Raw genomic sequence first — 17334 nt, 5'->3', positions numbered from 1 at the left:
TATTTTAAATGAGTCTACCCACAAGATTATATACATGAGCCGCATCCAAAAGGTAAAAGGGGAGGTGTTACTAGTCTAGTTTATATGAAGTAATGATGCTGTATATAACATTATCCATAGAAACAAGTCTTAATGATAAATCCTGTTATGTTCTTACTGACTACTTTATGCAGGCCACCAGGGCAACATACAGACTTTATCAAAGAATTAGCTAATTTTCTAACTGAGGTAGTGCTCCAGATAAAGTCTTAATTGTTGGTGATTTAAATATCCATTGATTATGAAAAATATGTATTGGGATCAGCATTTATAGACATCCTGAGCTCCACCGGGGGTTAGACAACACATGTCAGGGCCTACTCATTGTAATCATACTTACATACATACCCCATAACCTTCAAATTGGCTGTTACTAGGCCTCTCATTAAACAACCATAGCTAGATCCTCAAACATTATTCAATTACAGACCGATCTCAAATCTCCCTTTTCTGTCAAAAATAATAGAAAAGGCAGTCTCCTCTCAGCTGTGTTGCTTATTAGAGAGAGATGGTATCTGTGAGAATTTCCAGGCAGGATTTAGATCGTATCACTGAGCCTGGCATTTCCCAAGGATTTTTCGCCTTCTCTGCACCGACAGAGTTTAGGGTCCATGCCACTGTCGCTTTTGGCTTTTGACTGATTGCAGAGACACAACTGGAAGAGAGCTGCACTGGATGATGACATAACTGAACCATTAATGAACTGATTTTAGCTGGAAGAAATTACTCTGTTATAGTCCTCTAGTGTTATTGAACTATTTTCCTCTTTGAAACTCTAAAGCTGCTTTGACACAATCAGTATTGTGTAAAGAGCTATATAAATAAAGTTGTTATATTATGGTTATAGAATTATGATTGTGTCGTTCAAGTCTGGTTCCTGGACAAACACAGGAACAAGGAACTAGTTCAATTTGAACTAGTCCACACAATGGAAGATTAATGAATTGTATTAGAGGAAAGAGAAACACGTGTAAAAAATAATACATTATTTCACAATATATGTGGTGCGCTTCTTAACTTAGTAACTTGGCCTATAACAGCTGATAAAGATAGTGTTTAATCAGTCTGAATGAAAGTAATTACAAATTCTGGCAAAAGGAAATACTGTATCAGGGAAACATACATGGACCTTTGGACCACAGTTTATATGAATTGGTCATAAAATTAGGTCTGATATTTAATTAAATAATGCACACTCTGCAAAAACAAATCACACAAAAACTAATGGAATGCATGATTATAAAACCCATTTGATAATACCTAGAATATCAAAATCAACTGTAGGCAGCAGATCCTTTATTTAGCACCCAAACTCTGGAATCTACCTAGCATTTTACTGAAGGCAGATCTCTGTCAGTTTAAATCTGGATTAATTGTTAACTGTTAGTCACTGTAAAGGTGCTTTGACACAATAAGTATTGTATTTAGTGCTATATAAATAAAGGTGACTTGACAAACAATGGCCTGTTTAAAAATAAAATTTAGATTACCATTCACAGGAGCTTTGCCTTATATGGACCTCTCATAAAAAAAATAAAAAATAAAAAAAAAGTTAATTTGCATAAAGCATAAACTGGTAACAAAAGCATCTCTAAATCTGTGATGATCATTAGTCATTAGTCTAAATGGAGGAAGTTCACTGTGACTTGTATGCAGGAATTCATAACAAATCCACGTGGGTTGACATAGTATTTCCTGTAGTTCTATTTTTGTTTCCTTCTCTAAAACACATGTAAATAAGGAAGAATGATAAAAAAAGAAAAGAATCCATTGTGATAAAATCTATCAATGATTAAAACTCACAAAAGACATCCCAGAATATCTGTGATAAGACGAATGACAACCCACTCATCATACAAACCAGACTATATAAAGCACTCGAGATGCTTCTGAAAACGAACCAACCAAAATGCAGCCCTCCGGTAGACACTATGTGGTGGTAAGACCTCTATTTTCAGAGGACTCCTTCGCAGAGCAGCACGAGAGGATCAACAGGAACCGCAAGACTCTGCGGCACCATCTGAAAGACTATTTCACGTAAGAATTGAGACTCAAGTCTTTTCATATAGTCCTCATTGTTAGCCTTTGCTTTCCTTATGTCTTCTGTGATACTTTTAAAATAGCAGGTCCTTTAAGTCGAAATATGGTATCACATCTGAAGTAGTAGTGATATTTTTAAGATAATGTCTGAAACATGACTAAATGATGCAACAAGAAGCTTGAGCAAATTGTGTTTATATTGTTTGCACTGTAGTTGCGATCGAAATCGTGCAAAGAATGCAGCTCTTTCCCTTCTACCGATCATTGGATGGATGAAGAACTACAACATCAAAGAATGGCTGCTAGGTGACATTGTTTCAGGCATCAGCACTGGGCTAGTGGCAGTGCTACAAGGTATCATGTTTAACATGCATAGTTTGGCTAAAATAATTTTTGTTAAGAGTTTGTAAATTCTGTAATACAGAAATACATTGTAAAAGGAATATGCACACCACCTCACTGGATTATGTTGTATCAGGACTTGCCTTCTCTTTGCTGGCCTCTTTACCTCCGGGATATGGACTGTACACTACATTCTTCCCTGCAATAATCTACTTCTTTTTGGGAACCTCCAGACACCTGTCAGTAGGTGCGCAATATGTATTTACATTTACATGGCATGACATTTTTTTTCAAAGTTTTAAATAAAACAATGATTATTTGAGTATGCTGTAGAAGAGATTTATATTTCCGTATTTCTATTTAAAAATTCAATTCAATACCATAACTTAATTATTATTATTTTTAAAATATTTTCCCAATATAAACATGCACACAATATCACAGAAGGCTACTTAATTAGAAGTGAATGTTCATGCACAAGTGAATAATATAGCTCCTTTCTAACTGGACTGTGTTTTAGGGGCCTTTCCCATTCTGAGTCTAATGGTGGGCGCTGTTGTCACCCGACTGGTTCCTGATGGCGGGCCGCCAGCTAACATCACTGGATTTGAAGGACTGAGCATGGAACAACAGAGGGTTCTAGTTGCTTCCTCGGTTACTTTTGTTATGGGAGCATTTCAGGTACATAAAACAAACACATTCATATTTTTTAACACCGAAGCATGAAATACTGTAGCAGAACAAAAGCAGCAGCACCAACAACAATATTAATAAGAAATTATTATTACTACTACCATTATATATATTTTATAATACACAATATTAATACAAATATCGTATAATTTTCTTTTGATTTCGGGACGAAATATGAGAAGAATTTGTGCATTTCAGATTTTTTTTTTTAGATTTACTCTCATAAACAATAAATGCAATCATAAATAAAATGGTTTTAAGAAAATTACATATTATTTTTACTGTTTTCAGCTTATAATGGGGCTGCTGCAGGTGGGCTTCATCGTCATGTACCTGTCAGAGACTCTGGTGTCGGGATTCACTACTGCGGCTGCTGTTCACATTCTGGTATCCCAGCTCAGGTTTGTGTTGGGATTGGACTTTCCTGGTGTAAACGGACCACTCGCCATTGTCTATGTGAGTTCAAGTTTTTATTTTTGTATTATATAGCTCTAAATGATTTATTTTCTGTGAATATATATCAAACATTTGGTATTTGATTTCAGACTCTGGAGAACGTTTTTAGAGACATCACGAACACCAATGTGGCCGACCTGGTGACATCTATTGTGATCATGGTGCTTGTGCTTATTGCGAAGGAGATCAATGACAGATTCAAGTCGAAACTACCTGTGCCCATACCTATAGAAGTCATCATGGTAGGTATAACTACTGAGTTTGACCGCGTTAGCACAAAAAATATAACTTCTTTATCAAATTTCACCACTTCATGTAAATCTACCCAACAGACTGTTATTGCTTGTGGAGTCTCTTATGCATTCAACTTCGAAAACCGATTTAATGTGGTTGTGATTGGGGAGATGGTAAACGGGTAAGAATCTAAAAATATATGTCATCTACAATACTGTCAACATTTCAAGTGATGTAATGCATATAAGTGATGTAAAAGTGTACAAATTCAATATTAAAATATATTATATTTATTATATATTGAAGCCTCAAATCCTAGATGAAAATCAGCATCTAATATATAACATCTTTCTTTCTTAGCTATGAATCCCCAATTGCTCCAAATCTGGAAGTCATCCAGGAGAGTGCAGTGGAGGCTTTTCCTATGGCCATAGTGGGATTTGCTGTGGCTTTCTCAGTAGCTAAAGTCTACTCGATCAAACATGACTACACGATTGATGGGAACCAGGTCAGCTGAGGCTCTATTCACTACAAACACTGCAAATTCTGAGGTGTAATGTACATCTCAGTTTGGTATTTTGAAAATCAAAAAGGACGTGTTTTATACACTCAGGAGCTCCTTGCTTTCGGGGTGAGCAACATGTTTGGGGCATCTTTCCGAGCATTTGCTGCCAGCACAGCCCTTTCTAGAACCGCTATACAAGAGAGCACAGGAGGGAAGACGCAGGTAAAACTCACGCTATTCTTTGAGCTGAAACCATCCAGTGACCGCCTACAACAAATAATCGTTAATGTTTGTTTTCTAACATTTGTAGATAGCTGGAGTTCTTTCAGCCATGATTGTACTGATTGTGATTGTAGCAGTAGGATTTCTACTTGAGCCGTTGCCCAGGGTGAGAATTTTTATTTCTTAGTATGCAAACTGCATAACGTAAGCACTGTACTAGTCACAATAGTGATGTAGGAGTCCATCTAATGAGTTTTATGCTTCTTTTCCAGTCTGTTCTGGGAGCTTTGGTCATTGTTAATCTGAAAGGCATGCTGATGCAGTTCCGAGAGCTGCCGTTCTTATGGAAAAATGACCGGACTGATTTTGTGAGTTTCTATTTTCTTTACCACCAGTTCGTTTGTGAATGATCTTTCATTGTCTGATCATTTAGAAGCAGTTTTAAAATCTTAATTAGCAATGCATACAGCTAGAGCAAAGCCGAGTCTTCAAGATCAGAAGTTCAAGTCCACGTGTCCGTTTCTCGTAGGTGACCTGGGTGGTGACCTTCGTGGCCTCTCTTTTCCTGGGGCTGGATTTGGGGTTGGCTGTGGGTCTCGGGGCAGAATTGTTCACTGTGGTTTACAGGACTCAGTTGTGAGTATGGATTCATGGCACCTACAAATGAATCCAAAACACATCCAGAAATATTGCTGGATAGTGTTGAATTTCTACTGACCTTGCATGATAATATTTTGTATACTGCAGCCCACGCTGTTCCCTCCTGGCCAATATTACAGGCACTGACATCTACAGGGATTGCAAAGACTACAACTGTGTGAGTGCTGATCTCATTTTATCTTCCTCTACAACAGTGGTTTTCAACGAGGGGGGCCTTGGCAAACTTCCAAGTAGGCAACTGGGTAACTTAAAAACATTATCTTAAACAAAATGCTGATGTAAACGATTAATATTAATATACTATTGTCTTAGTTACACCAGTGCCAATATCGAGGACTTTGAAAATTTGGTTTGACAACGGGGTGCCTTTGAGTCAAAGTATTGAAAACCACTGCTCCAGATTCTTCTCACTTGTACAAATACCCCCAAAATCTTGTTTTGATGTGATTTTGTTCCATTTTAGATTTACGAACCTGATGGAGTTAAAATATTCAAAATTCCCTCACCCATCTTCTTTGCTAATATTGATTTCCTCAGAGACAAACTGGTCCAAGCAGTAAGTTTAAGTTTATTTTCCAAGAAGTGTATAGAAACATGTCTATATGCCTAAATTATGATTATTTTTTTTCTAGGTGGGTTTTAGTCCCCTAAAGGTGTTGAAGAAAAGGAACAAAGCTCTGCGAAAGATCAGAAAAATGTTGCGTAATGGAGACCTGGAAGTTTCAGAGGTAAATCCTTATCATTGATATAATTTATCAATGTTTTGTTTTTGTTTTTTTATTGATTAATTTGACAGTATAATTAGGGACACTAACCCACTTCCCATACATTTGTTTATTTGTTTGTTTAATTAAAACCTCTTAACCATCACCCGTCCCCTTAGCAGGACGCATAAGTTTACTTCACTATATAACAAATAAATCCTAAACTAATCTTGGCAAACTATATATCATTGGAAACGATCCAATCATAACAGGAGTTCTGACCTTTATCACAAAACGTTTTTCTTTGTTGCACTTTTCACTATCGCGCTTTAGAAATCATCATAAATTATACTTTAATTCGAAGCTTAACATTTTTAAATTCATCCTTTGCACGATATTGGATTTTGGCCGATATTTGATATGCCGATATTTTAAAAATAATTTTTGACGATGCCGATACCGATATATATAAAAAAAAATTTTGCCTGATATATTTAAACTTTCATTTTACTGAAGAGAAATCCAGGTACCTCTTCTGTACTGATTCTACCATAAATGTATTATTTTACAAATGTAGACAGACATTCACACCTGAAAAACAGGTCTTGGTGCTGCTCAGGATAACGGCTCTTAAGATGTGTAATCATATTTGTAGTGTTGAAAGACTGTTGTTTTACGCCTCCTCGCATCACTTGTGCTTTACAAATATTGCAAATAGCAACTTTGTTATCTGTTTGACAGATCTCGAAATGCCTCCACACAGCTGACATGCTGTAAGTTTATGTTTTTGGCGCTCAAGCTACGTTTATGGTCGTCGCACGCGCACACGCCCCCCTATCGGTTTGGCTCATCGGCAGAAATATTCATATCGGCCGATGCCGATGATGTCATTTTAAGCTTACCGATGTTGTGCCGATATTATCGTGCATCCCTAATATATATATATATATATATATATATATATATATATATATATATATATATATAACATTTTAATGTATTTATTCATTCTTTTTTATGGATTAGTTGGACAGGATAATGAAGGGCACTATGCATATTGTTTGTTTACTTGTTTTCTTTTTATTACTAATACTTTTTTACATGAATCGGTTACTATAAAATTATTTTACTTGTTTTTTTTTTAAGCACACAATTGTAACAACACTAATTAACCTATCCTTATCCTTTACGTATACAGGGTGGCCTTAAGGTGAGACAACCATCAGCTGATACTTCAGAGGACAACAGCATGGAGGGTCTGGACCAGCCCATTGATTTCTCTGGCATTCCAATCCAGGTGAACTGGAACACAGAACTGCCGGCCAACATCTCTGTCCCTGCTGTGAACATCCACAGTGTGGTCCTCGACTTCTCGGCGGTCTCATTCCTCGATTTATCTGCTCTCAAGGGCCTCAAAGCGGTAAAATGGCTTTTTATGAGATACAGCATACTGTATATTTCCACTGGATCTGGTTTCCATGAGGTCTAGCCTAATTATACTCTGTTTGTTTTTTTCTTCTTATAGACCCTGAAAGAGTTTTTACGAATCGAGGTTGACGTCTACATAGTCTCGTGTGATGGTAAAACAATCTCCTACAGATTTTCCTTACTACCAATCATTTTATTTCAAAAACTCTTGATTAAAACAACTCTGGTCTTGTTACAGTGTACATCATGGAGAAACTTCATCAATGTTCATTTTTTGATGACGAGATTAAGACGTCCATCTTTTACCCCACACTACATGATGCCATGTTGCACATTCTGGAGACGCATCCAGATCACGGAGAACTAGAAAAGGTATTCACTGCAATTCAATATTTTGATAATATTTCATATTTGACTTACAACAACCATCACGATTCTAAGTAATCCTGATCCATGTCTATCGGTGTTGTGATGTTTGCAGGATCTAGACATAAACTACGAAGTGATTCAGAGAGACAGTATAACTGTGTGAAGAACAGAAGACTGTGAGCTGAAATACTCTTTAAATCAGACATGAAAGGTTGTGGTAAAAGTTTTATGAGTGCAGCCAAACAATGTGGCTAGACATTGCTTTCAACACTGTCACAACACATTATCTAAACCTACATTTCATTCTGGCCAGTGGCTGTTTTGAGAAAAATGCACTATTTTAGTTTAAAGCAACTTGAATTTATTGTTACCGTTTACTGGTGATTTACTGTCCTAACAGTAAATTAATTAATCGTTGTTTGTGGTTTAGTGGATAAACTGTCACAAGGGGCGAGCAGAAGCATTACAAATGTTAACTGAGCGAGACAATTAAGTTTTGAAGACAAGACATAGCTATGAATGAAAACAATTCCTACCTTACAAACGAGGACTTCCGTAATAACGTTCATCTAATACCGCACGTGTTCCTGCTCAGAGAGCAAAGTCTACCTGTACAGGTGACTTCCAGTTCTTAATCCTCCGTAGTCTTGTAAATGTTTCCACCTTGATGTATTGGGACAAGGAATATTATTTAAAAACGCGGAAAGTGTAACGTATCATTTATTTTTTAAACGCACAAACCGTTTTTCAGGGCTGCGGATGGATTTCTGAAGTCGGTGTTTCGCCAACCAATCAAAATCCTGACGGGCGTGACGCCATATAATATTTAATGTAGTTTTAATGTACTCATTTTACTTTTTCGGACTGATAAATGAAATGTCTGCTCTTCTCCTGTGGAGTCCACGCCGTCCCAACAAAAATGTATGCCACAGTTCCTACGTTACTTAGCCTATTATATTTGTATATTTATTCATGTTGGATTTAGAATATATATATATATTCTGTAAAGCTGCATTATTCAGAATCAATTTCCTCTCTCTCTGGAGTGTTTTGCACAGACCTACTTGTCTATATTATATTTATGTATGTTATTTACTGCACTATGTATTTTGAAACAAAACAATCCAAGCATGTACTGTTGATTTTATAATAAATGCATCTGTACAACAAATTGAATAGAATAAAAGTAAAGAAAATACTAGTAACCCGCCTTTTATTTTATTATATATATAAATTGTATATTTAAATGGCGAATATGTTAAGTATTATAATGTCACATGAAGGTTTTACAAAATTTGCAAACAGCCAATAAAGACTGGAAAAAGAATACATTTTAGAAACAATTACTAATGTACCAATTAAATTCAGTTATTAAAGTAAGATTATTTAAAGCTAGTTTTGTGTTTAATAAGAAAGTATTATAAAGTAAAGTAGACATTACAAATTGTTTCTTTAGAAATAAATATTTTATTTGATTCAATATAAAATGTATTATACATAATCATTTAGGCTACAACGGCCTAACATAATTTATGGAACATAAAAGAAGATAATTTGAGAAACATCTCTATTTTTTGTTCATACAATGAAAGTCATTACTAAAACGGCCTTATTACCAACAGTATTCAAAATACCTTCTTTTATGTTCCACAAAAGAAAGTTTTGAAATGACATGAAAGTGAGTGAATGATTACAGTTTTTATTTCTTGGGTGAGCTATGAGTTATTATCATCATTATTATTATTATGAAATGGTACATGCAAAAACTCTGCTATGGCTTTTAATGTAATTTGTTTTCTGCAAAATTGAGCAAAACACATATTGTGTTTAAAATATAACAACATCAACTTCTTATTTACTGAACTGTTGTATAAAATCACATTCAAACTTTTGATATTCAGGACAAAATCACCACTCATCATCCCATCACATGATACTCCTCTCTGCTGCTTATATCTCTTATCATATGATATACATAGAAGACTCATAAAGGGGCATTTTTTTAACCAATATCTCAAATTTTATGGCATAACTGCATTAATGGAGTTGTTGGCCTGCATCACATTTGTGAACGGTCAACTATATGAAATGTAAGATAATGTACAGGTTTGGATGATGCACGCATTAATTTCGTTGAAATATTTTAATCAGGTTTTTTCATAACTAATTAAGTTAACGTGTGTAACTGCCAGACCTAATATATCTTTTTTTTCTTCAGCCAAACTTTCTGAACCACTAAGAAAAGACAAACTCAGTTCTTATTTGTCAGATATTCATAAAAAAGTAATATTTAAGACACTAGATGAAGAACGCAATAAAACACATTTAATTTGTACATTTAATTTTGATTACATTCAAGAAACAACACATTCAACAATCAACAAAAGCCCCTAAAATGCAGCATGTATGGGCTGAATTATTAAAAAGTAAATGTTTGAATATCTGACGACAAGATTTAACACACCATTCAGTAATGATCTTTACTATACAGTTAATAGTTTCAGACTATAAAATATCCATTCGAATCCCAGCCAGGTTTACATACCACATCACTTTATTTAGCAAAACACAAAAAAAGCATGTTATTACTGGTAATACGGTCTGTAGCGGCCCTGATCGGGGTGATGCGGCCCTGGCATCTGTCCCTGTGGAGGGGGACCCTGCATTCGAGGAGGAGGACCCCTGGGCGCCGGCCACATTCCTGGACTCAAGCCCCCGGGCTGGTTGAACGGTGGGCTGAGTGTGCTCTTGTCCTCGGGAAACTGGGGGTTGTAATGGTGGGGAGGTGGGGCATTGACAGGGGGACCTCCATGCTGAGGGGGCGGCCCTGGAGGAGGATGATTCATAAACGGGGGCATCTGACCAATGAGGTGCCCAGGAGGCGGGGTGATGGGAGGGGGAACGGATGACAGCGGCGGAGGGGCCTGATTGAAAACCATGTGAGGTGTGTTTGAGCCCTGTCCCGGGTGCGGCATGGGATGACTGATGGGGGGAGGGGGCGGCGGGGGGCCATAGTGCTGCTGAGGCGGCGCCATCATGTGATGTGGATGGGTCACAACAGGCTGACCTGGATAGTCTCCAGGGTGATGGTGAGGGGGCGGAGCATTGCTGGGCTGGGGCAGGGGGTCGCGGGATGGTCCGGAGCTCGCGGAATCGTCCTGGATGGGAACCGTGATGAGGTTGCTGTGCTTCCGTGTGGTGACGGTCGAGATTCGGAAGGTCTCCTGAGCAAGAGAGCGGGATGGTCCCATGTCTCCGGGCGGTTGGCCTTGCGGAGGTCGGAGGTCATCGTGTGAGGCAGAGGGAGGCTGGCTGTAGGGATCGTGTCCTGGATGAGCCAGAGGAGGAGGGATGAGCACATGCGGTTTGGGTAGGTGAGGTGGGGGCACACGGAAGCGGTCCGTCACCTCCGAGGCGGGAGGAAGGTGGAGAGAATCAGAGCGGCTGCTGGAGCTCTTGCCGGACCGCATGTGCCGGTGGTTGATGTGAGCCTGCAGGTCTCTTTGGGACAGATAGGTGCGTTTGCAACCCTGAACGATACTACACATGTAGAGAGAGCCACGCTGGCACTGCTCAATCCGCTGGACCGGGTCTGTACAGCTGTACATGTTTAGGCTGGGAACAGAGAGGACACATGTAGAAGCAACATCAGTAAAACACTGTGCATATCAGTACAAACTAGGGCTGGAAAACATATATTAAATATTTACCACGTAATCGATTCGTAACAATGATTCATCATTTTTATTGCAGGATGACACTAAAAATTTGAGGGATATTTTGTGGTATTTCAGTTTTGAGTACAAAATATATGTAGACAAATATTACTTAATATAATTTAAATATAATTTTCATTGCAGAAGACATAGCATTATTATTTTAACTAGATTTCAACTTTATTTTGCAATTGTCTGTTTGCATAAAACATTTTGAAATTGCTCGGGTTAAAAACCTTATTGTAGAAAATGATTCAACTTATATTAATCATTCTATCCTTCTATATATAGAAAGCGTTGAAGCACGCACATCCAAAATCCCCTTGGGGCCAGGTGCAAGATCAAAGAGTACATCAAATAATAGAAAACAGATCTGCTCACTGTTATTCTCCTTTTGTAGTTACCACTTTTCACTTTTTTGAATAAAGGGAGAGTAACAGTATTCATATTATATATATATATATATATATATAAATCCTGTAAAAGAACAGAGATGGAATTTGTTTTAGCTACAATACCATTTATGTTTTTTTTTTTTTTTGAAAGAAGTATCTTAAGCTCACACAGGCTGCATTTATATTATCAAAAATACAGTCATATTGTGAAATAAGACTAACGTAATTAATTAATTTCTATTTTAATACATTTTAATATTTAATTAATTCCTGTGTTGGCAAAGCTAAATTTTCATAAGCCATAACTAACAGCCATTTCATATCAGTTTTGAAAACAGCTGTACTGCTGGATTCTTCGATCAATAGAAAGTGCAGCACTTATCTGAACTAGAAATCTTTTGTAATATTTTAAATGCCTTTAGTGTCACTTTTTGATTTTAAATTGCATCCTTGCTGAATAAAATCATTAATTTCATTAAAGAACATCTAAACCCCAAACTATAATATAGTATAGTTATATAATATAATATACATAGAATATTAATGATCATATATCTGCATGAAGCTATGAGGCATTCTCTATTATAGTGTATTTTAGTAATTTTAGAGGCATTATTTTGTTTTTTATAAAAAAAATAAATAAATCGTATTTTACTTACCCTGGACACATCTTGTCACCCTTTCTTTCATGATGCAATGCACACTCGTAGCAGAAAACATGCTTACATGGGATCTGCAAAGAATTTAATTAATGAAGTCATGTCAGTATTAATTCATGTCACCAGAAAGCTGTGGCTTGCAGATTGTATGCGTTCATTACACACGTCAACTATTCTCACCATACGGCCATATGTCTTAATTGGCAGTCCACATTTGTCACAGAAATGCACAGGTGTCTCATCTTTTTCACCGATCAAATTTAGCTAGAAAAAATTAAAGAGATAGAGAGACAAAGAGTGTTCACAGCATTTTAAACACGAGCATCTGAGAGGTGGGTAAATTCCTCTTCTACAACTTTTACCTTGTAATCCCAGTACAGCTGCTGTGGGAACCGACGCTGGCTCGCAAAAGCATCTCCAGCTTTCACACCGCAATCAAATCTATCCTCCTGCTTGAAGTTAAACCCTTTCAGCAGAAACACTGATCAGGAGACAAGCTCTATTTGCAGTGCATTATAATATCTAATGTGGAAAAATATATAGACACAATACCTTCTTCTGCAGAATGGGCTTTGGACGGTAACCGTCCCGCTGGTCTCTGGGGTCGAGGGGCAGGTTTATTCCTGGCCTGTTTGGGAAGAAGTTTGATGGGGATCCTCCTTCTGACATCAGGACCACCTAACGGTCCGTCCGTACCCTGCATATCATTGTCTGCATGAAAAAAGAACAAATTAATAGTTTGTTTTGACCTTCATATGGTATTAATGCAGAATCAGAGATTGTTTTGATTAACTGGCACGTATGAGTAACTAATAGTTATCTAAACATATCTTCTTGTAACCTGTATTGATTCGTGGCCATTATACTTACATAAACGATAAAACATTTGTTTGTAAATAAGACTTGATTTTGATGTGAGGTTTATACTGATGATAGTAATGTGAACGATAGCGCAGTATGGAAACTTACAGCGCTCACACATAATTATGTTATATTTAACAACCCAGAGGAATGCACGATTTAACATATTTGTGTTTTTATTTACAATATGCTGGAGACTTTCTTTAGAGGCTGAACAAACTGGATCTAATGGAAAGATTTAACGCCACACTGACATAGACCATGGCCTCTTTACCGATAGTATTGCAGGAAAAGGTTTTTAACTAGGCACATTCATGAAGCAGCTCGATTATCTATATGAAAACATGTGTAAAAACCCAGCGCAGATGTGTTTTGGTTACATAAAACAAGTTTTGGGTGAAATAAACCTTCGAATGAACGCTATAAATTTCCCTCCTTACCACTGTGGTCCATAGCGGTGTGAAGCCACTGCTCAACTGCACTTCCGGTTTGTGCATTTCAAAACAAAAGCTCAAATTGTTTTTGTAACAAAAGTCCTCAAGATTACGAAAGAAAGGAAATAAATCATTAATTCATAATTGAAAATCTACATAAATGAATAGTGAACTCTCAATGTAAAATTGTGAATAAAATTTTAATTGATGCACCGCATCATACAATGAAAGGAAAACCAGTCAACAAGAGTGAAGCATACATCTGAACTGAACTCCTTCAACACGGTTTAAAAATCATCCCGGGATGCACCTCATCAAGGTACTATTTTTATAGACTTTTTTTAGATTACAGAATACTATTATTCTAAAATGTGGAAAATAATGGTAGTATAAAAATGAGTATGGTTCCTTTAAATATACATTTACACGTAAGTCTTCCATTATACACACACGCGTACAGTAATATTTACAGTACATACAATTTACACATACTCTATAGACAGACAGACAGACAGACAGACAGAGAGAGAGAGAATATATGATTTAATTGTATTTATCAGCAAAACAGCCAGGTGGCGTTGTGTGAACATTAGGTCCACTGGCAGCAAAGTGGCTGGGGTTCAAAGCCAAAGTGGGAGGACAAGAAGATACATTTTAATTTAGGTGCAAAGCAAAAGTCATAAAGCAAGTGAACTGGCCTGCAGATAAATAAATAAGTCACAAGACGAACAACACTTGCCATTACTGAGCACACAGCTCAATACTTACCACACATAGAAAGGAGATGGAAGCAATTGGGGTTTTGGAAACGTAAGAAAGGTCCAGATCCTCTACGTCTGCTTTTTGGCCCAGCAGACTGAATTACAACATGAGCTCATGCATCTGGTTCAGATCTGTGTTTAATGAATGAATGCAGTGATATCCGACCCTCAACAGTGTCCTCTGTTGGCCAGAAATGACAGAGACACCCACATCTGCTTCCTGAATGTAAAACTGCAGGTGATCACTGAGCTGAGACACATCACAGGAAGACACCGAGATTAAAGGACGCTGCTGTAAGTCTGGGACAATGTTCATTAGTAGTTTTATATATCAAAAAATTTCCTTGTATTAACACGATATCTTGAAATGTTGCAGGGCGGCGTCCACTTTAATCTACAAACAAGGTATGATCTTGGCTTTTGTTTTCCATTATGCACCTGTCCTTTGTTTTCAAGCCAAATGGGAACATGTTGACTGCTGACAGGAAATAAGTGCATGGTGAATCTTACCGTTAAAAACAAAAAATATGAATAAATTAAAATTATATTTCAAGAAATATTCAGCAGCATGCCTGACGATACAAACTAGTACTTTGTAGCCATCTAAAAATTGACTTGTATTTTATATATATATATATATATATATATATATATATATATATATATATATATATATATATTTTTTTTTTTTTTTTTTTTTTTAAGTATATATTAAGTGAAAAAGAAAGCTTTACAAAAGTAAAAGTAAGAAATTAAGATTTTCTTCAATTATTTTTGATGTTTCCTGGTCTTAGAATGTTGACAATGTCTCCAAAAAATTGTGCGTCACAGTTTATTTTGACACGATAGTCTGTATTATTACACACACACAAAAAACAAGATTCACGATCCGTTTTTGGTTATATGTCGATAAACAATGTACCTGTTCAAAACAAAAGATGCAGTTTGCTCGGCTTTGAGCAGTTTGGCTGATTTGAATGAGCATTTGCATCAAACCTGATGTTTTCAACAGTCACATGAAGGAGAAGGAAAACACGTTTGTTTGTCTCCTGCTAGACCCTCATACATTATAAATGTGTTGACTGTTTATACTATAAATAATCAAAAGGTATTTTAATCGCATGCGCTTTCATAACATCAAATAGCGAAAAGTAAGGCCACAGGCGAGGACTGAGTCAGCTTTATGGTGCTTTTTGAGCTGTGCATGTCTGCGTTCTTCCATGTTTTATTACCACAGAGACCAGAGTCCTCGAGCAATTCAGGAAGTTGTGTTCATGGCTGCAGGTGTTTTTCGAAACTTGAATTGTATGGGCAATGATGTCATGTTCTATGGCAGCAACAGACAGAGACACACCCAGTGTGCACATGTCACATGGCCTGTGTGTTTACAGAGTGATGGCAGTTTGTTGAAAGCAATTAGCTACAGGATCAGGTCACGTGAGACCACAAAGGGCAGGTCGCAATAACAAAGTCCTCTTCCTCCACACAAACAAAATGAAGAACCGCAGCAGAGAAAGGAAATAGAACACTGAGTCTAGGCAAATGCATGGTTATATGTGATGCAAGAGACGGTTGAATTGGTTTCATAAACATGATCGCACACCTTTCAGAACACAATGGTGGAAGAAACGAAACAGCGGAAAAACGCCACATCCCTCCGGGCTGGACCTGGTGAGGTAGACCACAACACTCGCTATACCAACGACATGAGGTAAATATATGTTCAGATTTGTTATATCATAAAATATAACACAGTGTTTTAAACACAAGTCTGTTTTTTGGTCTGAACAGCGGTGTTTCCCAGCGTATTGGAAGACAGCTGGCTCTGATAGGGGACGAACTGGACTACAAATGGCGTGATCAACTGCCCCTGAATTATGGGATTTATCCTTATGTCCTAACCAGGAGAGCGTTCTCTGGGTGAGTTGAGAGCTGTTTCAAATGAATTCGGTGTGGTTTAATATCTATTCATGCATTTCTAATAACGAAACTGTCTTAAGCAGGATCTTCAGCAACGTCTGGGGGTCCAAAATTATGCCAATGTTGAGGACATCCTGGCTTGTTCCACAGCTACAAAATTGCGGTCAGGAGGCCAAGAAGTGGGCAGCCTTGGTATGGATAATATTTATTTTGTGTCTGTAAATATATATGAATCTTGGGTAAAATGCTCAGCACAAATTCACAAAACCATAACACTGTAAAATATTAGTATAATTTAAAATAACTTCTTATCAATTGTGTTTTATTTTTTGAGTTCTTTAATGAATAGAAAGTTCCAAAGAACAGCATTGATTTGAAATCGAATATTATTTAAAATGTCTCTACTGTCACTTTTGACCAATTTAATACGACCAATTATAAAATAACAATAATAATAACTACAGAAATTTTAAAGATTGTTCAGGATTTTGTTAATTTCAATAGATTTCTTTAGGCTTAAAAATGTACAATAAAAAATGATTGATATTTTCAGGTCAGGTTTGGCAGTGGTATTTAAGGGAAAATGTGGTATAAACTAAATTAATTTATATTTGTTGTGATCTTTTCTCAGGTATCCAACTTGCACGTTTCTGACTGCTCTCGCAGGACCACATGCATACTTGCATCTGCTTTACTTCTGGTCACTGCGTCTATCTTCCTTAAAGCTTGGAATGAAGATGAAGGCTGAATGTGACACTGAGGGGGTCAAGAGCTGGTCTTTGGCTCAAATATAACCACGGCTGATTTTATTTCCATTTTTTTTATAGAAAACGGCTTATTTTAAATTCTCTTTTATAACTGATTTAAATGAAGTGCTGGTTCACATATATAAGTAT

General features: G+C 36.9%; 2 protein-coding genes and 1 long non-coding RNA gene across 3 annotated transcripts in view; 1 reads left to right on the top strand and 2 right to left on the bottom strand.

Moving 5' to 3' along the window:
- Nucleotides 1–8577, bottom strand: part of LOC127956701 (uncharacterized) — a 28617-nt gene extending 20040 nt beyond the window's left edge. The window contains exons 1-2 of the long non-coding RNA XR_008153615.1: nt 8434–8577; nt 8229–8355 (exon numbers count right to left, since the gene is read on the bottom strand). This is a non-coding gene — a long non-coding RNA (uncharacterized LOC127956701). The remainder of the gene's footprint in view (nt 1–8228; nt 8356–8433) is intronic.
- slc26a3.1 (solute carrier family 26 member 3) lies at nt 1949–8069 on the top strand. Its single transcript, XM_052554865.1, has 19 exons — nt 1949–2076; nt 2255–2433; nt 2558–2668; nt 2942–3102; nt 3406–3570; nt 3660–3812; nt 3903–3985; nt 4165–4312; nt 4418–4531; nt 4620–4697; nt 4804–4899; nt 5061–5167; nt 5279–5348; nt 5655–5747; nt 5824–5919; nt 7094–7315; nt 7421–7475; nt 7562–7695; nt 7805–8069. Exons 1-19 carry the CDS (start codon nt 1949–1951, stop codon nt 7853–7855), a joined length of 2244 nt encoding a protein of 747 aa, XP_052410825.1. The 3' UTR covers nt 7856–8069.
- Nucleotides 8578–10012: 1435 nt separating the features above from the next.
- Nucleotides 10013–13845, bottom strand: LOC127956744 (E3 ubiquitin-protein ligase Hakai). The gene is made up of 6 exons (XM_052554920.1): nt 13764–13845; nt 13015–13173; nt 12825–12928; nt 12643–12726; nt 12463–12536; nt 10013–11307 (listed from the first exon to the last, which is right to left on the bottom strand). Exons 1-6 carry the CDS (start codon nt 13774–13776, stop codon nt 10278–10280), a joined length of 1464 nt encoding a protein of 487 aa, XP_052410880.1. The 5' UTR covers nt 13777–13845; the 3' UTR covers nt 10013–10277.
- Nucleotides 13846–17334: the final 3489 nt, after the last annotated feature.

The sequence above is a fragment of the Carassius gibelio genome, chromosome B4 (assembly GCF_023724105.1).
Source record: "Carassius gibelio isolate Cgi1373 ecotype wild population from Czech Republic chromosome B4, carGib1.2-hapl.c, whole genome shotgun sequence".
NCBI lineage: Eukaryota > Metazoa > Chordata > Actinopteri > Cypriniformes > Cyprinidae > Carassius > Carassius gibelio.
This window is presented reverse-complemented; position numbering and strand designations above follow the sequence as displayed.